Raw genomic sequence first — 26,187 nt, 5'->3', positions numbered from 1 at the left:
CGAGACAAAGGGGGTTATTTGACTCGACACGGGGAGTAGGAGATCCTGAATATTTTCCTTTGTCTTAACAAGTACCGTGGTACCTTGGGTTACAAATGCTTTGGGTTACAAACTCCACTAACCCAGAAGTAGTACCTCGAGTTGAGAACTTTTCCCCAGTGTGAGAATGGAAATTGCGTGGCAGCAGCACACTGGCAGCGGGAGGCCCCATTAGCGAAAGTGCGCCTCAGGTTAAGAATAGTATCGTGTTAAGAACGGACCACCAGAACGAATCAAGTTCGTAACCCAAGGTATCACTGTAACAGGAATGTTGAGTATTTCTGGTTGACATGGCATCAGTTTTCAGCCTGGATGCCACTCCTATTTTATGACATGCTTATGACATATATATAACTTTTCTAACAAGTTGTTATGGGTAATCTAGGGAAACTTTTAAAAAAGAGGAGCACCCATTGTTTGGGGCTTGTCTCTGCTTCTTCCATGTTGAAGTTTGAAGTCTTGTTGCAACAATAAAGATCAGGCCTCCTGGCCATTGTTTTGCTTCTATTTCTTGACCATCCAACCTGAGCTGCAGAACTCACTGCTGCACACTAAGGAGATGGAGGCTCTAATAAGATGTCTGAATAATGACTTGGGAGGATATTAAAACAGCTGTTTTTAATTATGTCATTTATTTAAATTTCTGTTCAACCTTTTAAAAACTAATATTCAAGGTAAAAAGGTTATTATTCCATTCAGCCACTAAGGAAAAAAGAGGATGTGAGAACTTTTGAGTGCTATTTAGCAGTTTGAGTGTTCTGCTTAAAACTTGCAGATGAACAGCAAATGTGGGTTGGTAAACCTTTTATGTTGTTCCAGACTTTCTATAACCATTTTTCGTTGCTCATTTCAATAAGCTCTGCATAAAGGTTTTTCTCCAGATTCTCAAAGTAGGTAGCTAACTTTTACTATTAAATGTTCAATTGTGTATTGAATACGGAATATATTCTATCTATGGTTGAGTAGGTTTTCACTGTGCCATAAGTTCCAAGGAGACGTCTTGGAGGGGCTGTTTGGATCAGGGTGGAGGTTTGGGGCTCAAAGAGCTAGAGGCCAACAATCCCAGGGGTTGGGAGACTGATTTCATCCAGACCCCACTAGCTAGACATTCTATGGGGGAGATGTTGCGGTGGGAGAACCAAATCCCAAAGAAGGACTCACGGGGCTCACATCTAGCCAGCCCAAACCAGCTTCCTCGGAACTGGCTTCTGCACTGCTGGAGGAGCCACTCCCTTCCATTCCTACTGGCCAGCCTTGCCTTCAGGGAGCCACCAGGTGCCAAGCCTGACGCCAAGCCAGAGCTGTCTCCTCCTGTCACAGCGAGATGCCAGCGCTGCTGTGAACACAAGGCTCAGGTCCAGCCCACCAGAAGGTGTTCCCCCGTCCAAAGATATGCCCAGCCCTGTCCTTAACAGCAGGGATCCTAGGTGTGCCAACCATTGAAGGAATATCTTAGCCTGCTGCTTTAACCTCTTGCCTTGCTTATGTACCATACTGATTTGAGTGTTCAAGTTTTTGGCAGGAACTGTAATCTGAATATGAGTTCTTCATCCAACAGAGGGCAAGACAGTTTGGATAGAATTGGGTGCCGTTTTGAATCAAGATGGTGAACTGAACCTTTCAAAACTGCATTGATTTTTGGTTTCTTAGAATCTTGAGCGGTTCCAGGTACAAGGCTGCTAGTAAATTATGTAAGGAAGGTTTATACAATATAATAATTTTATAGATGAAGTCTATTACATTTACAGAGTCTGCTCCATTACTATTTGTAAATTTCTTCATAAATGGTCCTCAGCTTTTGCGTTCTTTTCTGTGGTAACTAAAATGATAACACATTATGATTGAAATGGTCATTAGGTATAATAGATATCCAGTTGAAAACTTTGATCTCTTACACAAGGAAGTGTGATAGCAGTGAATAAATCAGTATTAGAAAGCATGGAAGATTGAAAGAACAATTGCAGTACATGCATTACTTTTGCAAATGGCGCAATTCATGGTTTGAAAAACAAAGTCTGAAAAGAAATAGCTGAAAAACAATAGCTAAAAATCATTTCAGTCCCTCTACTCAGGCATTTTTTAATCAACTACCTTAAACACAAACAGGATCTACCAAGTTATGGGAACAAAATTAAAGTGCAGTCCATCCAATGTGCATCTTTGCCACATTCATCTGCAAACTGATAAAGAAATTCTAACACAATGTTACCTATTCTTTGCTGCCATGCAAGGCTACGCATCCTCAGTCTTTATATGAAGGCATGAAAACCTCAAATGTATGTTGTGATAGAGATGTATAGTATTGGCTCGTTTCACGCCTGTTATGAAACCCAAATATTCTGAATTCATGATGCTTTGCTGCCCTTTCAATACTACGCCTCCAAATGAGGTTGTGCAGAATGGCAGCTTCTTGTACTATCCCTGCACAGTACGTGCTTTCAAGACATCCATTCTTCACAGGAGCAACCACACAGGTTGACTCCACTCCCTTCGAAGGGAAACGGGGGCTTTACAAGGAGATGCCAGACACTTAACTGTGATACATCTCAGGTATTATACATGCAAAATCAATTTGTGCTGGAAGCTGTGTTTCTGGCATTGTGTGCCCTTAAGAATCTTAAAATTTTAACATGAACAAGGTGCGAGATGAAGCATTACACACCTGATCTGCCATGTTGGCCATGGAGCAAGAGGGAAAATGATTCCATGTGTTTTCTCCCCAGTACAATCAAGTTTCTAGTTCCCTCTGTGCCCGCCCAGCCTTAGCAATAAAAAAACCACTCTGTAAAAGGACGGCTAGTGTCGAGTTACAGCTCAGCAATCATTTTCCCACAGGCTAGCATCCTGCAGGGGGAAAGACAACCCCAGTTCCATGGACGGAGTATAAAAAATAAAATTATTATTCTTGTTATTATGTGGCTTGGATTGTTGGCAGGAACTGTGTTGGGAGGCTCTCTCCCTCTCCATGGGGCTCTGGACTCTCTGCAATGCAAAGCAGGCACGTCTGCTAAAGAAGCGAGGCAGGGGCTCAATAGGGACCCACTGAAGGGGAAAGAAGCACACATAAATCTGAATAATTTAAAAAGCTCTTGTCTACTATAGCTTCAAGAAGGTCTTATAAAACATGATTCCTATCAGGTGGTGTGGGGGGGGGGGAGAGAGAATCTACCAGGTGGCAAAAGAGTTGCAGAGCCAGGGCTGGTTCTTCTCACGGAGGTAGAAACAAGGCGCCTTGATGGCAGTACCTCTTGGACGTGGGATTAAATACTCCTTTGTACATTGAAAACGGGAAAACCAGGCTGGGCTGAAAGCCCTTCCCCTGGGATGCACGTGTAGGAGTTTTCCTCAGCTTGTACAAAGCCCTCTGACTGCAGTCTAATGTGGTAAAGCTCAGATACTGTTCACAATCTGAGAGCTAGACCAGAGTTCTAGCCCAGGAGAACCAAGCTCGGCTCTACTCCTCCCTTAGGCTGCCCTAACCCCACTCTGGCGGAATGACAGCAGGCATGGCCTTTGCTTCCAACACTGGATTGCGGGAAATGCACACTTCCCTGAGTGAAGCCTTTTGCATGCCATTTTCACAAAGACAGTTCCTAGGCAATCATTGAAAAATCATAAACTGGACACTCCCAATCGTGTGTGTTTTCTTTAGAAGACTGGACCTGTGTTTCCTGTTTGCTGAATATATCTTCCATCCTATTTCCAAGCCACTTTGTGTGCATATAGCAACCATAAGAACAATAACCCTGTTTTTTCTAAAAACTAAAATGTATAACAAATGCACTGTGGATGTATGCAGTCTTCCTAGTCTGAAGACTAAAAACATGTCCAGAATATAAAAAATGCAAAGACAACAGAAAATATTCATATTTATTTTTTTGTACTCAGCACATACAAAGATCAAAACAAATGTAATAGCATTTGTAAACATACTTTAAATTAAAAAAATTAAACTATCATGTATTTGCTCTGAAGGAGAAGTAGACTTACCCTCATTTATAAAGTTAGATTCTGTAAAATCATATGAACAACACTAGCACTTTAAAATATCCCCCAAATAGCAAGATATTCCTTATTTCAATCAATTTCAAAAGATCACAGCTTGAAGGCCAAATCAACACGTGAACCAAAGCTGGCACTGTTATCTCCATATTCAAGAAAACCAAAACTATCACAAGTTTAGCCTGTCTTGTTTAAGGAACCTGAGTGTGTAGATAAAGAATGTATATCCAACTGTAGAAGTTGTTTATCCATATCTCATGTCAAAATACATAGGTCTAAACTATCTTTTAGAACCAAAATCTTGGGATGCCTTCAGACAGCTAATGTCCTTGCATGATGAGCTCAGGATTGGGTCTAAGGTGCTCATATAAACCCTCTCTCTGCTCCTCACACAACCCAATGCAAAAATTAATGACTACAGACGGGAACTGTGGCTGGAATGGAATGTGGGAGCCAGGGATTCCTGAACACGTCGGCCAAACAAATTTGGGACAGAGAAGAAGTAGCACCAGAAGCATCACAAGGCTAAAGTGGTTTTTCTTTCATCTAAAAACACAAGTCTACTGAAAGACAGCACCACCAGTTATTAAGGCACCATCTTAACACCCGTTCATTACTTTATAAGCTGATCAATAAAATCCAAAGAGTCAGATGTGCTATATAAATATATATATATATATATATATATATATATATATATATATATAAACTCTAGTGATTTTTGTATAATTGTTAACATGGTGCAAAAACCTATTTGTTTCAGGGATAAACAGAATTTTTAAAAGCATTTCATTATTAGTCATCTGGATCCCTTTATCACTGGCCATTAAGTCATATTTAATAACTACAATTATATTGACTCCTGATTTCAGTATAACTCAAAAGAAAAAAAGCGAAAGACTATCATTGCTGGATTTTATTCATAAATGAAACCACAGAACAGCTGCAACTGTGTGTAAATGAAACAAAACAAAAATTAAAAGGCTACAGTAGTCAAAAAATAACAACAGTTTTATAAACTACCTGCAACATTCCAGAATTTTGGGCATATTTCTTAGCTTTTTCCAAAGTAATGGAACTACAGCCTGCAAGTCTTTGTCTACTACACCTTCTGTTCTATGGATTATGACACAATTTTAAAAACTTATTTGGAATGCAATGAGTATGTGAGATGATGCATGAAGCGGTGAGAGATGGTTCTTTCTCAAAGGGTTGTCATGAGCTTATCCTGATACAACAGGCTCTGGATCCCAACTAAGTTCTTCTGGTTCTGGTCCTGAATATACCACAAATTGCTGTCCTCGCCATTTGGGGATTGTTTCCAACAGAGCCTGTCATCCTGATAGGGTGGCCTGAAGCATGTGCAGAGTGGCGGTGAATGAGAAGCAAAAAGGAAAAACACAGTTATGAATGGCAAAATAAATGAGCTGATCACATACATGGAAAATGAGACAACAGTGGGGCACTATATGGATGGAAAATATTAGCAGGGGGGAAACCTAAGTGGGGAATGAAGAACTGAAACCACAGATGGAGTAGAATCCTCTGGAAAGTTCACTAGGTCCCACTTCAACGAATGGGAGAAACGCATTGTCCATCTGTGCAATGCAGGCTGTGCAGAACTTTCCCCCCAGAGGATTATGTGTCGTGCTTTCCCCGACATGTGCATGCATGGAATTGCATACACAGACACTTGCAAAGTGGCACACGAGTGTTTATTCTGCCTCAAGTAGACCACTTAGAAGCTGTTCACCAGGTTTATCTCAGAGACGTGCTCCATGAAGAAAAATGATGAAACAGCCCTAAGGAATTTTCAACACTTGAGAGCTGCACATTAATGTAAAAACGGGTTAGTTGTACACTGAAAATGTACTGAAATCATGTGCACTGCTCTATGTGGGCATTATGGGTAATGTGGAAATGCTTTTCGTTTTTATTACTTAATTCTATAAAAACATTAAGACATAAAAAAAAACACCCCACATTGAGACAAAACACTAAAACATACAAAATATAATTCACTACACAATACATTTCTACCAACACTTTTAGACTGGTAAAAGTTGAGAAGAATAGAGAAAAACAGAGGGCAGGGCAGCACCCCCCTTTTTTTCCAGGGTTCATTTTTTATGAAACTTCCATTGTTTCCATTTCATACACCAGCTCCCCCCCATTTCAGGTACTTTCCGCCAATGTGCCTCCTTTTTTGCCTCCACTGATGTTGGAGGTCTGATGGTGCTAAGACAAGGGGGGGGGGGCTCCCAAACTCAGACCTGCCTCCCTATTCTGTGACCTCTCCCCCCCCCCCCCGAGAGAATGATCCAAAACATCCAACGGCCTGCGGGGTACCTCCCAGAAACAGGAGAAATCTGCAGCCAAAATCTGTATACATGTCATACCCATTTCATTTACACCAAGTTCATTTTGTATTTTTTGATGAACTTTAAAAGGCTGTAAGCGTAGTCAGTTACTCCAAGGCAGAAAATGTAGCTCTCTCAAATTGACCCATTTAAAGAAAAAAAACCAGTACTAGAATTTTTTTTTAAAAAAACTGTCTTCCATAATTTATTTATATGTAACACTGGTTCTTGTTTGTCCAGCCAATGGTAGTTTCAATGATATTCAATAAGACTAAGGAAGTTTCAGGCTCTCATTTTAATTGAAAAAAAATCTCATTAACCATCTTCTGAATTATTTGTGCCATCATTTCCCTTCTCTGATCCTAACTAGATGATAGATTGTCCATGCTGTTTAATTTTATAGTTTTCTCTATCAATAACTGTCCCAGAAAATCAGGATTCTTTTTTTAATAAAAATGTCCCATTCTTTGATGGGCATAAAAATCTTTACTAGATCCAGCTTCAACTTTTATTTGTTTTTTTTTTTAAAAAAAACTTGTTTGTTTTTAAAATGATTATATGATTTTGACAGCAACTTTCTCTCTGCAATGTTGCTTCTCAAATTCTGATTTCTCACAAGCCATATTGCATTTTTTAAAATTTCTGGTTCTTCAAAGAGAGAGTTGATTCTGCTTTGAGGCCTGCCTTTCCCATTAATGCAGAGCTGGGGGGGGGGCTATTTCAGCCGGGGGGCAAAATTCCCTTCTGAGGGTCAAGGGTCAGTGTTGGGTGGGGCCAGAGAAGCAACAGTAAGCTGGTTACTGCACATACACTCACACAGCAATCATTCCTCCAGTCAGGTAAACAAGGCATTGGCAGTGCTCAAGGATACTTTCCAGTGAGGCAAAAATGCTTGCAGTGTGAAGCCTCACCTGTTCCCCTGGGCCTGAGCAGCAACCCACCCCACCCCCCGGCATTAATGCCCCCATGCTATGCCCTCATGTTATGCACTTCTCCACTCTTGGCATCCAATAAGAAGAGTGATGAGAGGGTTGTGCACCATCCCCATATCACAGATTTCAGATTTCATAAAGTCCACCGATTTCTCTTTTTTTATTTTAGCTATCTGTAATTCTACAGGCTTGGGTAACCCCAAATATAGAGCCAAGTTTTGTTTCTGTGTTGCCGTCTCCAAAATCACAGGTGCCTCTGTGAAAAATTCCTTCACATCCCCTCTTTCTCAAATAGCATTTCTTCGCCAGCATTCATACTATATATATTATCTCTGCAATCCTTACCTTTAAGACAGGCTAGAATTATTGAGGTGCTGGTACTGCAGATGATGGGTGAAAATGAGAACAGTGGTTTGCCTATTCTCATACAGTGAGATCATAGATGAGCTGAGGATTTCCTGCCACTGTGCTCACCATATGCTTAGCCCCCAGGTGACACCAGATTAGGAGCAACGTGTTGTACACACAAACACACACACACACACGGTCCTGTTTCCCAACTAGTGAGATCACCCCCCCCCCCCAGACTGAATAACTTTTACAACATCTGCACAGAGCAATCACTTACCTTAGATTTACAGGAGGATGTGGGTGCCAGTGTGATTGGCCAGGGTGCATATTTGGGTGATACGGAGGCTGAAAATAAAATATGAACCTAGGTTATTGAAGAATTTGTAATCTCACTTACATAGGTTAAAAATTCCACAGCAGCCTTGAAGGAAGGAAGGAAGGAAGGAAGGAAGGAAGGAAGGAAGGAAGGAAGGAAGGAACTGAAACTGCATACACACTGGCAGAGAACTTTATAGTTGCCTATAAGGCAAATATTGATTCCAATTCTGAGGAAAAACACATTCAAAAGTTTACTTTGACTTTTGAGGTTCCTCTTCACATGTAGCCTTTGCAACTTCAGAAGCGACCCAGGTGTGCCCTTGACTAGGAGTAAGTGGGGAGTCCTGAGATCTGAGAATGAACTGTATCACTTCAGACTCTGGGTGATCATGTTTTGAATGCAAAATAAATAAATAAAAGGCTTCCCTACAACTGGATATAGTAGTAGGGGAATTAGGCAAGAATATTTCTTTCTTCTGTGCTAGTTTTATATTTGCAGTGGTGGCCAGGCATTTTTAACAAAGTGATTCCCTCTCCTGTAATCTGAAATAGTACAGGCATTCCACCTCCTCAGAGTTCCCTTATGCTGTATGTATCAATCCAGTCTGAAATAAACCTAATTCTTTGCTGAAAGTGACACCACTCTTATACCACACATTCCTGGGTCTAGAAGCATACTTCTGAATTGTTGCAATACTCTAAATGAGACACTGATACTACTTTTGTGGCTAGAGAACTGGTCGGCCATCTATCTCACTAGGCTGCTGTGACCATTTGTCACTTCTCTTTTTTCTGAGTACTTGGGTTTATGTACATCTGTTATGTATCGCCACTGCGTCCAAAATGGAACCACACAACTGGTAGACTGACAGCATCCTCCAAGAGATTTTGATTTGTTTAAGCGTTTTCACACATTTCATAGGTGAAATCTTACAATCTCAGTTACTCATTGCTCTCTAATAAGGGTATGTGTACAATGCATAGATTTGAAACATAAATTTACTCTTAATCAAACTTTCTAATTTTCTTTCTTACAGAAATCCCCTTGAATGCCAGCTTTCAGATACGGCTTCACTTTTAGCCAACATACTTCACAAACATACAAACATATGAAAGGCACATGACATTAGCACACAAAAAATATTCACAATCACAAATGGTAAAGCAAGCAAGCAAGTCACTTTGATCATGACACTGTTGGTGCTATAACTAAGGTAACAGAAAAATAAGAATTCAGTATTCCTCTTACCTGATAGTTATGGACTTCTTGGTTATTTTTAGTGCTAAAACAAAAACGATATTATTATTTTTTGCATAGTTCTCATAAAGTGTAACACAGAAGCTTATCTTATTAATGAACAAGGCAAGCTAACGCAAGGGGGGGAAATGCCTTTAAGATCTTAGCAAGTAGGTTTGAATTATGTTTTAAGTAGTGTAGCTATTAGAATGGCAGCTCAAGAGACTGCAACTTGTGGAGGTGCTTTTGCAAAACATTGCCTGCATCTCCCCTCTTCAACCCCTCTCACGCAGCTGACCGACAGGATGATGTGCTCCATTCTCCTTCCAACAGCATATTGCCATCTGTGCCTCAACCTCGTGAAGTGAAACTTCTGGGGCAGATGGAACATCTGCAAACATTCCAAGTTTGCCTCAGCCAGTGGCTATGGAAGACTAATTTATTAGATTTATACCCCTCCAAGGATCCAAAGACAGTTTACAGCATAAACAATTCCCAACTGAATTCAGTTGCAATGGTTCAAATCAGTTTTGAATGTTGGGGAGGGAGGATTCAAACACTGGAGAAGCACCCGATCCTGCCGCCTGCTTCTGAACCACAAATTAAGTGCTCAGGAACATCATGCCTATATTCTGAGTTAAGAGTTGAGGAGTGTCACTGCTTGTAAAATGTTTTCTGTCCCTATTCTGATCCCTTAATGGGACACATTAGGAGTTCCTGCACTAGGAGGTTTCCAGTACCTTTATCTAGGGGCGGCTTGGATAGCAGATGCCAAACCAAATAATTAATGTGAAAGATGGATCACACTTACCAAATCTGGGGTGCTTTGTGAGTGTTGCTTGCTAAGAGAGGGCACAGAAAAGCAAGGGTAAACATCACTACTTTTGAAAAAAACCAACCCTCTGTTTTTTATTCAGGATAGCATTCCAGCATTACATAAGGGGCAGCAAGTGACAGAAGGGGGAATAAGTAGGTCTGTCTGCCCTAAGTTTTCATGTACAGCCCCCATGGTCTCCTCTCCATCCAACTCCTACTCATGAAAACAGGGTGGAGATGAATGAGGCACCTACAACTGAACTCTCCTCTCTGTGCTTCCCAACCTAGGCACATAAAGGAAATTAAATGTACAGCCCACTTCTGTGGGTGAAAAGGAGATTCTGTGACTGAAGATTGTGCCAAAAAGCTAATGCAGCTATGCTTAGGGTCCACCTTCAAAAGACGTTGATGGTGTCCAGATGTTACGTTATGCCATAGGTTAGCGCGACAAGAAAAAGCTGCAGAGAGCCTCTGACTTGTATTCACTCGTATCCTCTGGTGAGACCACAAGAAGTTCAGAAGCTTCCACTTCCAACTTAGATTAATCACAACTTGTTGTGTCACTCAATCCAGACACAGCATGAATCTTAACTATGGTTCGTTTGAAACAAACTTCAAACCAGGGGTTATGAAGTTGACTTGTTTAAACAAGCCATAGCTAACATTACCCACAATTTAGGGTTCCAGTGTCATACTGAACTGTAGTTAATGGAAATTAGAACTGAAATCATCTGAGCTCTCGCAGGTGTGCGAGAAGAGGGGAGGAGAACAAGGCTTGCTGTGCCTTGCTCTCATCATGCTAAACTATGGTCTGTCTCATGAGTGCTGCTTCTTCATAACTGTAGGCATTGTCGACTTCTTTAAGGCATCTGTTGTATTTGATGAACAACGTACAGAGAAGTACCTTGCCTGAACTTGGGGCTTTTCAAGTGCTTCTGAGAATCAATAAACCAGAAAAATAATGAGTGCGGGAAAGGAAACTGACAGAAACAAAACAAAATGAACAAAATATAATTGGGAGGGGAGATTTAAGAACAAACTAGCAAACAGGAGCACTACAAAGTGGAAGGGGAACTTTGTTTTAGGACATCCCCTTGCATTTCTTCATGGTGTAATGAAACAAAGCCATTATGGTATGTGAGATGCAATGGAGAAAATAAGCTCTAATTTTAGTTAAGCAATTTGCTTAATGAATATGGCATGCAAGTTCGCTGCAAATTCTAACCTTTGAAAGTTGAATGCCTTCGGGATGGGTATCGCTTGCTGGGCCTCCTTTCAAAGGTACTGGCTCTGCGTAGTCTGGATCCACGTGTTGCCTGGTATTCTGTTCGACCGCTTAAAAAAATAAGAAGTAACGAAGACTTACAGTGCATTTCTATATAATCTACTTGGAAGCAAGTCCCAGCAAGTTCAACAGGTAAGAGGGCATAAGTTTTCAGCCTTAGTTTACTTCCCTAACAGCTCCCATCCTCAAAACACAAAACCTACACAGTCATATAAATGCTGTATGCCAAACCAAGACTTTAGCCTAGTACAGCTGTATTTTACATTTATTTGTGGCTTCATAAATCATCTCTTTCCCCAAGAAAATTAAAGACAACAAGGGCACTTCATAGCAATCAATACAGCTACAAGTATGGCTATCACTCAGTTTCAGAAATCTTAAGTGGATAAATCATTGGAGTCTCAACTGACCAATTAATTCTGCATAAGCCTGCATATCATACTGTGAGTGACACCTGTCAAGGATACAGGTGCTGCTACACTAAAGGAACAACACCTCACAAATGCAGAATGGACATCATGTGTCACTTGTAAAAGTACAAGTTCCACAGATAAAATGATTTGAATGGGCTCATGTAGGGAAAGGCAGCCTTAAGAAAACTCGACCCAAAACTGGACAGAACAATAGCAATAGCATGAACTTGGCCCAGTAACAAATTAGCACCCAGTGAGTATAGGTGTATACATTGGGGGGGGGGGGGTTGCCTGTCCTGCAACTCTAAATTACCAGATTACAAAAACCTCAGCCTCAAAAGAGTCCTCAGAATATGAGCAAAGAGCTGCCTTGCAAAGCAGAAGTGAAGCCAAGACCTCCAGGACTTCCGGAGGGTTTCCCTACTCATGCTCACCCTCTCCAATTGCTAGAAGGAACCAGACACCATTCCTACTTATCCAAGCCTGCCAATGTGTCTGGCAGGAGAGAGACTCCTATTAAAACAAGCAGAAGAAGAAGAAGAAGAAGAAGAAGAAGAAGAAGAAGAAGAAGAAGAAGAAGAAGAAGAAGAAGAAGAAGAAGAGTTTGGATTTGATATCCCGCCTTTCACTCCCTTTAAGGAGTCTCAAAGCGGCCAACATTCTCCTTTCCCTTCCTCCCCCACAACAAACACTCTGTGAGGTGAGTGGGGCTGAGAGACTTCAGAGAAGTGTGACTGGCCCAAGGTCACCCAGCAGCTGCAGGTGGAGGAGCGGAGACGCGGACCCGGTTCCCCAGATTACAAGACTACCGCTCTTAACCACTACACCACACTGGCTCTCAAACAAACAAACAAGCCAAATTTTTGTGACTCAGCAGCTTCTGTGGCCTTATTTGCAAGGGTGAATATGCAAGTAGGTACCTGAATCGAAAGCGGGATCCCAGCCTGATAAAATCTGACCGGCTAGATTTACTGTTTGCAGGTGTGCGCAACCGAAAGAAGGCATGATGCTCCACTGCACATTTCCAGAGATGCTTGCAGGTTTTAGCATTGTCTAATCTGAAAACAAATGTGTGCTCTTGCTCTCTACCCTGAAAGACAAAAAACGGAAGCCTTGTAAGTTTTCATGCAACCAATGTCACAGAAAGAGAGCTTGACCTGTCAATGTGCTGAATATCTCAGGGTCAACTGCTGAACTCCTGGGACTCTGGATATTGCGAGGTTGGGTTCATTACCTGATCATCATCTTCGACCACCAGAAGGGTCAGCTTGCTCTTTTTGAAGTCCATTTTTGTGATTTTAGGCCTGATCACATAGAAGACAGATAATGTAAACAGTTAATTCTCAAGAGAAACAAAACATTATGTAACATATTTATATATAAATGCTGTTTTATTGCTAATCTGAAGAGCCGGGGGAGGGGTGTCAATCTCTCCGTTTTTTTAGTGGGTGGGGAGAGATTAGTATTGAATAACAGTAAGTAGGAATTACTCACCAAAAAAACAAACCTATTTTGTTTGCCCCTTCAAAGATCAAGATCCCTGTTGGTGTCAGCCCAAGAGCATAGTCACAACCATCCCTTCCCTACAAGCAAACAAATGATGTTATTTCAAACACAAAAAATCACCTGCCAGACGTACATTCAGAAAGTGAAACAGGTGAGGGAAGTTGCTTTTAAGCACAATGTCTTAGAGCCACACGGTGAACCTCGTTCCCAGACCCTGCATAAAGAAATTGCAGGGAGAAGCTCTTACCTTCACTACATGCATATCCACCCCGTACATCTCTAGCCATTTGGCTTTGTTCAAGTAGCACATTTCTGCCTGTGCAGGGCTCTTTCCCCTAGGAAAAGGAAAGGGAGAAAAACAGTTCTTAATCGGAAGCATTGCTTCTTTCCTTCCACCAAGCCGTAGGGATTCAGTTTTGGGTTTATTCACACTTCCTCTGCTTTCCTTTGGGAGAAACTGCTCTTTAGCCCTCGGTCAGAGCAAATGGCAATTCTAGTATTTTTCCAGATTGACATTTGCTCTGATTTAGAGCTAAAGAGCAGGTTTTCCCTGGGAAAGGAGAGGAGCAAGGGGGGAAAGTGTGGGTCAAGCAGACCTATGCTTTCTAGGCATGGGACAAGCGGCGGTGTGGACAAGCCCTTTGCATGTCTTACTACAGAGACCAGAAGCTGTTTATCTAGTGGGATGGAGCTGTAGCAATGCCTTCCCATTTGCTGGGTGGGAGGTGGACGAAGCGGTGGGGAGATGAGTGTGGGAACACTAGCACCAAATTGGCTTTGCCAGTGTGCCCGCACCACACTGACCTCCCCACCACCTTGCCCCTCTCCCTCCGGGCAGGGATGGCCCATCCCGTTTCACCACCTGAGGCAAAATGGGACGGTGCCATCTTCACCACCGCCCCTCCGCCACAGCCTCGCTTATTGGGACAGCTGAAGCCGCTGGCGTGATCTTGCTGGAAGCAGAAACTGTAGCCGCTTCTCGTTTCTCCAGTGATAGTGGTGGGCAACCACACCCCGACACAGAAGCAGTGGCGGCAGTGGTGAGATCTAGCTAGAATTCTGTAAGATCTCCCCCCTGCTGCTGCTTCTCCTCTCTTCTCCAGCAGCAGCAGGGGCAGGCAGGTGCCCTTAGGGGATTCCTCAGTCTGCCTCGCGGGCAAGCCACCCCTCTCCTGGTAAGCAGCAGCAGTGCTGCTGCTAGGAGGCCAGAGTTGTGGCTCAGCACACACTGGGTGAGCCAGTTCTGACGGAGAGCTCAATTCACTTCTTTGCTGGTCTCTCTCTTTCTCTCTCTCTCATCACATGCTAAATTGCAGATAAAATCAGGTATCTTCCCACCATACCTGAATTCTTTCCACTTCTGAAAGATTTCAAATTCCATTGCTTCAGTTTGATTAGGAGTAAATAGGAATTCTGAAACAAGTTCTGGAGTGTGTTCAGGGAGCTCACATTCGCCAAGCTCAGCTGTCAAAAGTTGGAAATTCCAAATAAGATATCACATCGAAGTAGATTATAAACACTACTATCTTTTCCAAGCTAAGATGTTATTAGAAAACACCTTCTCCGTTTAAGTTTTCCAGCTTAAACAAATTCAGAGCAAGAGAGCAATAAGCAACAGAGAAAGTTAGCATATAGATATTCTGGTCTGTGGGAAAAGGTATTACTCAGATTTGTAACACAAATTCATTGGGTACTCCTGGATTTATTATGAGTATTAAGAGCATATATAAAATAAATAATTTCACTTGAAAAAAGCCTTTAGATTAAGCGGAACAACCTCTTGCCCTAAGGAAGAACATCCCTCAAACGCTGAGGGAGGGAGCAGGTTTGCTCTCAGTCCCCACGCTCTCTGCTGCTCCTGTCCAGGAGCCAGGTCACACCAGCTGAGCATTCAACCTTGCACACACGAGTTGATTTGGATCCCACCCCCTTGTACGAAAGAGCTGTGTACCAAATGCACAGGTGCCAAGGGGCGTCCCTGCTGGGTGCTGCGCTGGGCGTGTCTGGGTGGCCGACTTTACACATTTTTTTGAATGCACGGATCTCTTTTCAAGAGGCGGGGAGAGAATATAAGAGAGCAACTATGTGAAGAACATCACATTTTTCTCTTATTTGAAAGATCTCTAGAACAACTGCATTTTATGAACAGATCATTTCTTAATTTCCTTGGTAGCAATATTCATTCTTTATCCCAAGAGTTATTGGCATTGTACAGTGAGGGGGGAAAGTATTTGATTCTTGCTATAAATTTGCCCTCTGACGAAGAAATGACTAGTCCATCACTCTCTGACTTTTGTCTTCTGGGTTTCTGGGGGTTTTCCTGTTGTTATTCTGCCTCTCAGAGCTACAATACACCTCATTAAAATTATGAACTGGTCATTTCTTCATCAGAGGGCAAATGGGCAAATTTAGCAGGGGATCAAATACTTTCCCCCCTCACTGCATATATATTTTTTCTCCTCTCTTGTTTCCACTAAGCCAATTCAGATTTTTTCAAATGAACAAATTTAAGTATTACAACCAAGCCATTTACTATTTCTGTGAAAGCATTATTTCACAGAAACATGGTTAGCGATTTGGGACAGGAACTGAAGCCTAACATACATACATGAGTTTTAGCTGTCAGTCCCCTGTCAGCAATTAACGTGTAACTATGGGAGAGTTTTCACAGGCTGCAGAAGAGCTTCCATCAGACTTTCTGACAGGCAAAGGCTACTGGGAAAGAGAAAGACTGCCTTCTCTTGGAAGACAAGTACTACGGAGCCTATTACTTCCCCCCCTTAAAGTTCAGTTCAAGTAAAGTTCAAACAGGCAGTATGTAGGTCTACTCTGTCTGCAGCAGTTCCAGGCACCACCATAGCTCTGACACATGGCCTTTGGCGGCCATATGTGAATGAGCAGCCAACACTGGGACATACCTTGGAGACACAAAGCAGCGAGTTCTACAGCTGTTTCATAAGGGCATTTCAATCTGCAAAAAAAGATACAAATATTTCAGTAAACAACAATAATCCCTCACAAAGAAGCCCCCCCTCCATCAATTGAACATTATTATTTATTAATTAAAATATTTCATATTATTTCTCTTAAATGACATTCAAGGTGGCCAACTGCAAACAACTGGATACACAATCCAATTACAGTAGTTACAAGTGAAACCATTTTTTAAAACCTTTTATGAATTCTCCTGCAATGTTAAAACGCCATATCCATGAACTCCATATCCATGGAGTATGGAAATGCTTAAATGAATAATTTTTGGCTGGCCTTGGCTGTGGCTGCCAGAGCATGCAACACCCCCATCCCTTCCACTACCTTGTGAGGAGCTAACTCTATGCTTGGGTATTACCACTTTGTGCACACAGAAAACTAGTATTCAAGGGGGAAAGTTTTTGGCCTTGCCGTCTCCATAAGCTAATTTTCTATGTGCAGGAAACTGCTCTGTGTAGAGAATCATTTGGCCATATGAGCTCCCACTGACAGGATGAAGGGGTACAACTCAGAGACGGCTTTACCACCCTTGTAGAACCAAGCTTGGTTAAACAGCCGGTACCAGCCTTGCCATTTTCCCATTCTGCACTTGCCAGATCAGAAGTGAGGGTGACTTGCCAAGCCCACTTAACGGTCCCTGATTCATGTTTCCCTTCTATGGAAACAGAGCAAACTCCTACTACACCAGTTATTCAGACCTCCCCTGCCCCCACACCAAATAATTACATGCATAACAGTGTAACCACTGCCAAGCCTAATCTTAGCATGTAAGAGCTTCTCATGCCCTTTCAAAACGAAAGGTGAAATACTTACTATTAGCTGCAAATATAACATGTTACTTTGTTTATTTCCATGAGGAAGAAGGAAGTCGCTCAAAGGATTATACACACTCCATGTAACAACTAACCAATCAAAAAGGGTCCCTTTCAAAAGCTCGTGACGAAAGATAAACTTTCCCGCAAGGACTCTACAGAGAAAGGCTCTCTGCTGTTGACCAAGGCTGCAATCCTTAGCACCTAGGGCTCATCCACGCTTTCTAGTCACAGGTCCAAGCTTTCCACTGGCAAAACTGCATTTTGCCACTAAAACGGCAGAAAACCCAATTGCCATTTGCTCCAATTAAGTGGTAAAACGTGGGTTTTCCTGGGGAAAGCACTGGGACAAGAAAACCACCAAAACCCCTTGGACACAGACCTGGAAAGCCTGGCCCTGTGCCTAGAAACGTGGAGCAACGGAAAGTCTGAATGAGCTCTTACAAGGGAGAAAGGTGCATTGCAATCCTAAACATACTTACCTAGGAGTAATTCCTACTGAATTCAGCAGGACTTGCTTCTGAATAGCCTTGCTTAGGATTGCATGCAGGGCAGAATGGGAATAAATACACTCAGGATTGCTCTGCAAAACTCTCCACTTTTATCAGATACAGGTGGAAACCAGTTAAACTTCCACTGGCTTTATTTAAAGGTATCACTTCCGTTTCAAAAATACATTTTGGAGCAGAGACTTGCAGTAAAGGCTCCATTTGGGGTGACATCTGCTATTCATGTTGACTGTAACACAGAGAGGCAAAGTTTCACTTGCACTATACAACTGCTTTCTCCTCCCTTGAACTGGTCTGTCAACTCAGATCTTCATCTGAGGCTCATGCCAAGCTGCTACCTCCTTCAAACAGTTGGCAGGGGCAGGGCTTCCAGAAAGCGTACCTTTCCTCTGGCAATGTCAAGGTTCAGGGAATCTTGTCCCTTCCCCGGTGGCAGCCAAAAAGCAGATAAACACGAAGAGTCCTTACCACGTGATTTATTCCGTATTCACACACAGAGAGAAAGGAACGTAATCCTTATTCTATAATGGTGTTGCTCCGAGTAAAGCCCAACCCCCTCCGTTTCTCTTATCCTATGTCATTCCTGTGCTGGCTAAGCTGAGCTTTCTGCCCTTGAGCTTTCTGTTCTCCTACCCTCAATGCACGCCTGGTCCTGGGAGAGGAGGGCTCAGGAATGCTCTCCAAAGACACGGAGTTGGTCAGCTGCCTCTGCCCCAGTGTTTCTTCTTTCTGTTGTTCCTCTCCCAGTATTTCCTAGCTTTCCCCCTCTGCAGTCTCTGAACTATGTCCTCCTGCAAACCACAGTTCTAAATCTATACTGTCCTCCTGTTCTCGAGAGGGTTCAGGAGGAGGGGGGTGGCCCCCCTGAGTCCAGCCCCTGACAGGCAATAGCCCTTCCCCAAGCAAACCAACAGCACCTTTTAGATGCCAGAATAATTTGGTCCTGTTTGCTTAAGCATGTAATAGCAATTAATATTTACTGGCCATGACTGTTCTTTCTCTGCATTTCTTTTTTTGTATTTTGTTATGGTTTTCAAATTTATCTTAGTTATTGTTTGCATTTTTATATTAACTGTGTTTGTAAGCCTGGCCTGAGGGCTTTTTTAATGGAAAGAGGGAAGTAAAAACATATTTCTATTATTATTAGATAGCCTTCATGATACAGTCTTTGCTGTTGAAATAAAGCTCTCTCATCCAAGCATCCTTCCAGGCCCAGACAGAAACACAGACTCTGACCAAGAGGCTGATCCAGAAAGCCACGGTGGCCCTGGGGTGGACAAGCCATGTTCTGGTGGAAGCGCATAGTGGAAACAGCACCCGGAAGAAAGAAGATGAAACTCAGCAAAGAGGACAGGCTGAGTTTCCCTTGTAGAAGATGAAGCACTAGTGTTACATCTGCTCAACAACCAAAGCTAATTCCCCCCCCCCCCCTCCACTCTTATTTCAAAGCTATTTTTGTCTTTGTATCAGAAAGGCACCCAGCCAATTTGGCTGCCAATAAATATTGCTGCAGACATTTCTGAGATCATGGTCTTTCCAACGAGAGGCTCTTGTCTAGGTTTGTTCATTGCCATACTTTTAAATGTTGTGAGAATCCGATGCCCTTTCAAAATGTGTTTTTTGGGGGTGGAGTTATTGGGTTGTTGTTTTCATTTTGATTGTGTATTTTGTGGTTTTATATTTTGATTTTATTCTGTGAACCGCCCTGAGACCTCCAGGTATAGGGCAGTATATAAATTTAATTAATAATAATAACAATAACAAGCCCCAATATAACGGTAAAAAAGATAAAGGACCCTTGGACGGTTAAGTCCAGTCAAAAGTGACTATGGGCTTGCGGCTCTCATCTCGCTTTCAGGCCGAGGGAGCCGGCATTTGTCCACAGACAGCTTTCCAGATCATGTGGCCAGCAGGACTAAACTGCTTCTGTTGCAATGGGGCACCATGACGGAAACCAGATCACGCAGAAATGTCGTTTACCTTCCCGCCGCAGCGGTTCCTATTTATCTACTTGCGCCAGCGTGCTTTTGAACTACTAGGTTGGCAGGAGCTGGGACAGAGCAACGGGAGCTCACCCCGTCGTGCGGATTCGAACTGCCAACCTTCCAATCGGCAACCCCAAGAGGCTCAGTGGTTTAGACCACAGCACCACCTGCTCCCCAATATGCAGAGCAGTGATGTGCAAACCTTCCTTTCATCTTAGCTCAGATTAGTGTCATCTGAGTGTGGGAAGGTACTTAACATAGACACATACAGACACACCAGAAGAGGAAGATGGAACACTTTTGTCTTCCGTTCCCATCACTCCAGGTCATTGGCCATGTTGGTTGAGAATGACAGAGTCCAACAGCAGGTTTCTCACTCTTGTCAAGTGACTCGAAGTGTTTTTGCCTAGGTGGGCTAACTCAGGGCTCCCAGATGTTGCTGGACTCAGACAGCCCGTCTGCATGGACGTCAGGGGTGATGGGCATTGGAGTGTAGCAACATCTGGAGGAACAAAGATTAGCCACCCTTATTTTATTACTTAATAAAATGTTATGTCAGCTGATGACAGTGCTTTGAGTGATTAAGAATTTGAGTTCCCTCTTATTAGGTTTAAGCTTTCAATTGATACACTTTACTTTGAGCATCTCCTCAAAAAAAAAACAAAAAAAACAAAAACAGGACTCAGGTTCAAGAAATATGAAATATGAAAAGAAAAATAGGAACGTACTTTCCCGAAAGAACATCTTGCCGCAGCTGTAATACAAACAGGTACCTAGCAAATACACAAGAAAAAGAAAAAAGATCAATCATGTTTCCCAAGAGTTCCCCACCCTGTGAAACAATAAAACCCTTTTGGATCACAACTTTTTAAAAATGTCCTAGCAACAGTTCTCATACCCACACCAAAAGCACTTCAAATAAAACCAAATGTATTATTTCAGAGTAGTGTCTGAACTGCCTGCATTCCATGACTTCTGGAAGATTTGTATGTTCCATACAAGAACCAGAACCAGAACTTATTCCACTCATGGATGTTTCTTACTGACCTTGTTAGGTATGAATTAGTTATATAAACTTTTAGGCCAAAAGAAAGCACCCCTTTCCTATTACTCCAGTAGATGTTGAGGAGATTCAGCAGCCTCCAGTATCCCCAAAGCTGTGAAGTCCAGCTATGGAACCCCAGTTCACCATAATAGCACACAATTTATTTTATCGTTTGACTAGTGAAATGCCAGCCACTGTGACAGGTTATCTGCATGCAGAGAAAGTGACTCTGTACTGTATTTCAAGGGCCCAGGCTTTACCCCCACCTTTCAGGTGTGTCCCAGATAGCTGTCCATTTACTTTACTCCACAGAATTCAACAGCAGTCATTGGTGACAGAGCCCACTCTTATTGGCAAAGCTCAAGGATGGAGTACCTGTGGCTGTTAAGATATCATGGGTCTCCAACTCCCACCAGTCCCAGCCAGCATCGTCAATGGTTAAGGATGGTAGAAGTTGGAGTCTAACAACATCTGGAGGTTCCTCACCTCTCACTCCTCTGCTTTTTTTGGTCGTGCTACAGTGTGACAGAACATTAGGAACTTGCATATACCTAAAGCTAAATGTTCATCAAATTTGACAAGTTTAGGAACATAGCATTGCAGCTCTTTCCTCATTCCCACTCTGCCCTACTCATCCAACAATGAAGTTACTGGCTTGGTCAAAGGAAGAGTAAGGAAAGGCCTGCTATGCCAAATCTGGCCCTCCCATCCCTTCCAGAAACCGAACATAGCCAGGCTCTGAGGAAGAAGCAAGAAATATTTACCCACCCTCCTGAAAAAGAAGGTACATATCAGGTGAAGGTGGAGAAAGATGAGGTTCTGTCCACCCACCTGCTGCATTGCCTGCTCACTTGCTGGGTCTCTGGGCGAGTGAATAGGGAGAGTTGGGTTTCTGTTCGGGCCACTTAGACTCTAGCTAGCTAGGCCTCAGAGAAGAATGAACAACCAAGCCATGCCAGCTGCTGCTACCCTTTCACAGGAGATGAGCCAGGGGCTTCACATTCCAGGTGAATCAAGAGGACAACTCTCAAACCCTGACAGCTTTTGCAGGAGTAGGGGATGCTGGGTAAGGCAAGAGGTATCCAAGTTTCCTTATAAGGAACCAGAACCTAGGAGACATCTCAGTGTACGATAATGGAACTAGTGAGGAAAAAGTCAAGGCACAAGGAAACTAGGTAGGGAGAATGCTACTGTATCACCTTTTCCAACATGACCTGACCTGAAAATGCCACTCCTAGATGCTTCTCTCATGGTTTGGACTCCAGACCAGGGTGGGGTGGATTACCTGTCTTTGGAGAAGACAGACAGAAAACCCATCAGTCAGGTTATTTTTCTCTCTCGGGCAGATGAGAGCGAGTGTGTGATATGTACTAAAGCACCATCTGTTTCAAGAGGGAAACAAGACCCTTCCTATCTGACAAGTGTGATCCTTGCTCCCTGTCATGAGGCAACAGCACCATCCCATCCAAACCAACCTCTGGCAAAATTAAGCCTCCAGTTTTTGAATTACAGAATGTAGGAAGGACAAGACATCATCTTACATGTGTTTTCCAGAGACTATGTAGGAAAGAATAAGTCAAAATCTTATAAGAAACTGGATACCAGCTGCTTTGTAAGACTCTCTTGATACAGACAGTGACCCAGCATCCTTTAGCCATGTGAAAGATAAGGAGATCTGAGAGCTGCCCTCCTTAGCTGTTGGCAGTGGCTAGTTATTCCCAGTGTCTACGTTTAATGAACATGGAGTCTAGTGTCACAGATAAACCAGGGAGAAAGAAGGTACTAGAATGAAGCTTAACCACAGTTAAGACCAAATCAGTCCTTGATATTCTGAAGATACAGTCACTTAAGCACAGAATTTTTTAACCGTTGCTAAATTCTGTCAATTTTCTGTGAACATGGTCCCTACAGACACCAAACTCAATAAGAAAGCAAAAGATCCCGTACTTGGTGGCAGCCCGCTTAACACACATTTAGGCAAAAGATGCACATAATGCTATTAAAAAGAACATTGTTAATAACAGGGTGGATTTGATTTAAATCAAATTGATTTAAATCACAATTTAAATAATGATTTAAATCACTAGTCAGTAAGACTTTATTTAAATCAATTCCCCCCCCCCCCAGAAAGATTCATTCTTGCTGGTATAATCTTAATATTTACAATCAGATGAAGGTTTCATTTTTGGAATAATAAATTTTCTAAGTAGTTTTTGCAGTTATATCAAAAATTACTGATTTGGTTATACTATTAGATATACATAATTATGAAATTATTGTGAGGTTTCGTAAGTTAACTGTTTATATTTGGACAACTTTTCTCCTGCACTTTATTGGAAGGAGAAAAAAATAATCATTTCCTTAATAACTATTTAAACAATTTATTTAACTAAAGCAATAATATTACAGCATATATATCCATGTTTTTTAACTGATGTGGTGAGAGACTTTATTGTTTGGACAATGTCAGGCGAGTCCTGGGAAGAAGGGCCTGGAAGCAGTGAACTCTTCTTAGTTGACCTGCAAGCACTTCAAGGACTCACAGATCCCAATTATTATTTCCACCCCTTTGGATTTGCTTCTGCATTCAGGTGCCTATTCTGTACAGTTAGATGTGAGTGCAGTGGGTTTGGGAAGAGGCTGCCAGCCCTGAAGAGCCTTCAGCACTTGCCTCAAGTCTGAGGTGCACAGATATGCAACTGACTTGCACAATTATTACACAAAGATCCCAAGACTTGTGGAATATTCTGCTCACAAGCTTGCACTTTCATTTTCACTGCTTCACACTTAGCTACTTGGGCAGATCAATTCCACTCCAAACAATCTATTCACTGAACCTCTTAGCCTTTCAGAGGCAAGGGCTTGGTTCTGTGTATATAAATTTGCAAAGGAACAAGGGGATTAAGGTTTTCTCCTCAACTCTGTATGTTTATTTTATAACATTTTTCCTGTGAAGAAAAGGCATGTTATCTTTGCAGACACAAACTCACACTTTTGAGAGCTGCAAAAACAAGCATCTGTGATAATATCTTCTTGTTAGAAAAACTGCCCCAAATAATCTTACAGAAGCCTCTGGAAGAGCATGACATTGTGAATGGATTAATGGAATTCATTTACCAAAAAAGCATTTTATTTTTAAAAACCCGATTTAAATTTTTAAAAATCATTTTTTAATCTTTTTTTTAAAAAACAACAACAAACCATTAATTTTTATCCACCCTGGTTAATAAACCAAGCCCAAATTTACCCTCAACTCTACCCTCCTTTCCAGATGTTTGGGTTGCAACTCAAAATCACGTCCTACCTTGTGAATTCCTCATGGAGGTTGTTTGGCTCCGATGAATAGTATTTGATTCGAAAGTGCAACGTATATGGTGGCCCAACTAGATGAAGAAAGGTTTTTAAATGTTAAAAGCCAGAAGCCGTGTAGTAACTCATACAATACTTCTATTACAACGAAGGAAGGTATTTTGTGAAAGTGCTGAAGCCTTTGGCATGAGCAGGGCTGATGTCACAAAGGCCGAGCAGTGATGCTGTCATAGACAGACTAGGCAGGAGAGGGGAGTCCAGTCAGCACTGCTGAAGGAGAAGAGCAGAGAAACAGGAGAGCTGAACTAGATGTAATGGTGGCAGCTGTGTTTGTTTCATCACAGATTTGCTGGGGGAGCCAAAAATCTGCCTTAGTAGCGTTGGGAAGCAGCCCCTCTGATTCAGATCCACTCTGCCATTCCATTCACTAGTCATCCCAATCGGATCCATTAAATCTGAAGCTCCCTCTCTCCCTTCCTTGACTATAAATTGAAAAATTGCCTTTTCAAACGGAGTCCAAATTTAGTCCAAATTTCAGGCCGATCCATTCAGTGGGGGTTTCTGCAGGAAACCTTTTATTTTAAAAAGTGGATTAAAATTGGAGGTATGATGAAATTTCAGACAGCAGTACAGCACTTCTGCAAAAGTCTGTACAGGAAGTAAGTTGGGTTGCTACTATTACATCTTGTTTTATCTTGAGAAAAGGATAGGTGGAGTGGAGGAGGCGACAGCTCGAAGCAGAAAGGCCGAGGGGTGCTTAAGGAAAGGGCAACACTGAAGGCAGAATGGGCAGAGATAGCAGGAAACGAACAATGGCGGAGAGACTGGGCCATGGGTGTAAGAGCTAAAGGAGAAGAAATATAGATCATGAACATCACTGGTTGAAATATGCTTCAACTGGGAGACTTAGGCAGGTACTCTATCATAAATGCTTTTACGGAAAATTTATGTGTGGTAATGTGCTCTAAAAAGCAGTGTAATTTTTTTATTTAAGGGGCTCATCTAAGTGCATTGCATATAAATTACTCTTCCGGTGTATATTCACTCCACATCCACATTCAACTAACTATCAACAGAGCACAGAAACACAGGAAATATCAAATACTCAGTAAATACAGAGTAAGAAGAGTAGAGGTGGACTAAAGGATGACTGCACTTCACTACAGAACTACCAGCCAATTGCTAGTCCAGGGATTAGCTTGATTCAACCAGGCACTTCTTATGATTTAAATTGAGAGTGCACTCTCAGGATCTAAGTGCTCAGATCAGCGAAGCCAATCAGAAGTTTGCATTCTTGCTTATCAGAAAGCAGTCTGAAAGCCCTTATCAAACTTAATTAAGAGCTCCTGGTGGACGGTGATCAAGTTCATACCTGCTTAGTTTCATCAGCTCTGCATTGTGGTCCCAGATGGGGAACTACCAAACAGCATATAATTTATCTTATCAAGAGAAAACTACTGAAAGAGGCAGTATCAGGAGGGGGGAAAGTGCTTAGGGATCTCACACAAACACCTTTCAACCAGTGAGCAACATGGCAAATAGTGGGCAACGTGAATCTGTAATTTGAAAAATATGAAATATTTAGCAATGACTCAAGATTTAGGTTCGCCATACTTACTTTTGATTTGCTTCTTAATGGGTTTTGAATGGTCTAGCCAGTGCTAGGAAAAGAAAATTGTTGTTTTTTTTTAAAAAGGAAGGACTCTGCTCGTTTTTAATAGTTCAGAAAGAAACATACAAAGAAGACCATGTTCAATAAGCATTTGCACCATTTCCATGTGCTGCTTCCACACCAAGCATTTGTGTGGAATAACTGCACTTTTTAAATGTGGCATGTACAATACCATCCTTCATATCCCCTGGATTTCTGACTTTTTACACCACAGAAAAATCTAATGTTTTTTGAAAGTCCAGAAAAACAGCACCATCTCCACAGTCCTTAGCAGAGCTTGTCTGTTTTTCTTGAGAGATGTGACTTTGGCTTGAGTAATGTCTGGAGCTGAACCTTATATGCCACAACTGTTAAGAGATGGAGGAGGCTCAATTTCCTCTTTTAAAAAGAAAAATAACCTTACGACACATGTGGATATGATAAGTGAGAGGTACTGAACTGCTTGGGTGGGGAAAGGATTTACAGGTTTCTCAGTACAACTACTGATCACCCCCACGTCCCACTCTAAACAAGGGTGGGGAAGCCTATGGCCCTCTCCATGCTGTTGGACTGGAACTTCCACAAACCCTGGCCATTGGCTACCTTGGCTGGGACTTATGTGAGCT

The 26,187-nt window shown here is 42.2% G+C and overlaps 1 protein-coding gene across 4 annotated transcripts in view; it reads right to left on the bottom strand.

The window, feature by feature from the left end:
• EPB41L4B (erythrocyte membrane protein band 4.1 like 4B) overlaps nucleotides 1-26,187 on the bottom strand; it is a 140,559-nt gene that overhangs the window by 58,456 nt on the left and 55,916 nt on the right. The window contains exons 1-14 of one of the 4 annotated variants that reach the window (XM_077917670.1): nucleotides 25,529-25,569; nucleotides 23,906-23,984; nucleotides 21,821-21,890; nucleotides 20,285-20,329; nucleotides 16,178-16,230; nucleotides 14,603-14,723; nucleotides 13,507-13,594; nucleotides 13,248-13,336; nucleotides 12,988-13,057; nucleotides 12,674-12,843; nucleotides 11,281-11,390; nucleotides 10,051-10,081; nucleotides 9,252-9,285; nucleotides 7,962-8,029 (exon numbers count right to left, since the gene is read on the bottom strand). In XM_077917670.1, coding sequence (XP_077773796.1) covers nucleotides 7,962-8,029; nucleotides 9,252-9,285; nucleotides 10,051-10,081; nucleotides 11,281-11,390; nucleotides 12,674-12,843; nucleotides 12,988-13,057; nucleotides 13,248-13,336; nucleotides 13,507-13,594; nucleotides 14,603-14,723; nucleotides 16,178-16,230; nucleotides 20,285-20,329; nucleotides 21,821-21,852 — 911 coding nt within the window. In that variant the 5' untranslated portion in view covers nucleotides 21,853-21,890; nucleotides 23,906-23,984; nucleotides 25,529-25,569. Of the gene's footprint in view, nucleotides 1-3,891; nucleotides 5,394-7,961; nucleotides 8,030-9,251; nucleotides 9,286-10,050; nucleotides 10,082-11,280; nucleotides 11,391-12,673; nucleotides 12,844-12,987; nucleotides 13,058-13,247; nucleotides 13,337-13,506; nucleotides 13,595-14,602; nucleotides 14,724-16,177; nucleotides 16,231-20,284; nucleotides 20,330-21,820; nucleotides 21,891-23,905; nucleotides 23,985-25,528; nucleotides 25,572-26,187 lie in introns of those variants that run through there. The other 3 variants (XM_028702132.2, XM_077917668.1, XM_077917669.1) reach the window with 3 other exon arrangements.

The sequence above is a fragment of the Podarcis muralis genome, chromosome 13, assembly GCF_964188315.1.
Source record: "Podarcis muralis chromosome 13, rPodMur119.hap1.1, whole genome shotgun sequence".
Classification (NCBI taxonomy): Eukaryota; Metazoa; Chordata; class Lepidosauria; order Squamata; family Lacertidae; genus Podarcis; species Podarcis muralis.
This window is presented reverse-complemented; position numbering and strand designations above follow the sequence as displayed.